This window comes from Haliaeetus leucocephalus, unplaced genomic scaffold, assembly GCF_000737465.1.
Source record: "Haliaeetus leucocephalus isolate CR32 unplaced genomic scaffold, Haliaeetus_leucocephalus-4.0 Scaffold229, whole genome shotgun sequence".
Classification (NCBI taxonomy): Eukaryota; Metazoa; Chordata; class Aves; order Accipitriformes; family Accipitridae; genus Haliaeetus; species Haliaeetus leucocephalus.
In genome coordinates, this window is record NW_010972665.1 from 365,826 (window position 1) to 366,685 (window position 860).

At 58.5% G+C, this 860-nt stretch overlaps 1 protein-coding gene across 1 annotated transcript in view; it reads left to right on the forward strand.

The window, feature by feature from the left end:
* PAX2 (paired box 2) overlaps nt 1–860 on the forward strand; it is an 84,485-nt gene that overhangs the window by 3,402 nt on the left and 80,223 nt on the right. The window contains exon 2 of the mRNA XM_010567710.1: nt 486–651. Within this exon, the coding sequence (XP_010566012.1) occupies nt 486–651 (166 nt within the window). The remainder of the gene's footprint in view (nt 1–485; nt 652–860) is intronic.

Sequence of the window (860 nt, forward strand, 5' to 3'; positions counted from 1 at the left end):
GGGGGGGCGCGGGAGGGAGAGGTGCTTTCTGGCCCAGGGGAGGGGAGACGGCGTACGGGGGGGACAGTTCCCGGCTAGTCTCCGGCTCGGGAAAATTCACTCTGCCTTCTCTTTCCTTCCCATCTCTCCTTCTTTCTCTTTCTTTCTTCCTGTCTCCTTTCTTTTGCTCTCGCTCTTTCCCCTCTTTCTTCCTTTTTCTTCTCTTTCTCTCTTTATCTTTCCTTTTCTTTATCTTTCTTTCTCTCGTTATCTTTCTTTCTCTTATTCTCCCTCGTTTTTCCCCTTTCTGTCTCTCTTTCACCCTTTTTCTCTTCTTCTGTCTCTCTCCCACGTCTTGTTCCCCCCTCTCGACCCCCCGCCATCACCTCCATCCATCTGTAGTGACTGGAGATTTTGCAGTACGAGTGGCGAAGAATCCACGACTAACGGTGTGTTTCTGGTGTGCGTGGGTTGTTGTGTTTTTTTTATTTCTCTTTCCCCAGCAGGGCACGGGGGTGTGAACCAGCTCGGGGGGGTGTTTGTGAACGGCAGGCCCCTACCTGACGTGGTGAGACAAAGGATAGTGGAGCTGGCTCACCAGGGGGTGCGACCCTGTGACATTTCCAGGCAGCTGCGGGTCAGCCACGGTTGTGTCAGCAAGATCCTGGGCAGGTAAGGAAAGAGGCAGCTCCTTCCCCTCCCCTGGGACGGCAACGATGCATCCCTTCCCCGCTCCGCTGTGACCTCCCGCCCTTCTTCCCCCGGCACCGGGCTCTCCCCGCCACCTCCCCGAGCGGCGCCGGCACCTCCGTGCCGTGGGAGCCCGCGGCTGAGCGGAGCCCCCTCCTCCAGCCGGCAAGGACACGCTCCCCCCCCCCCCC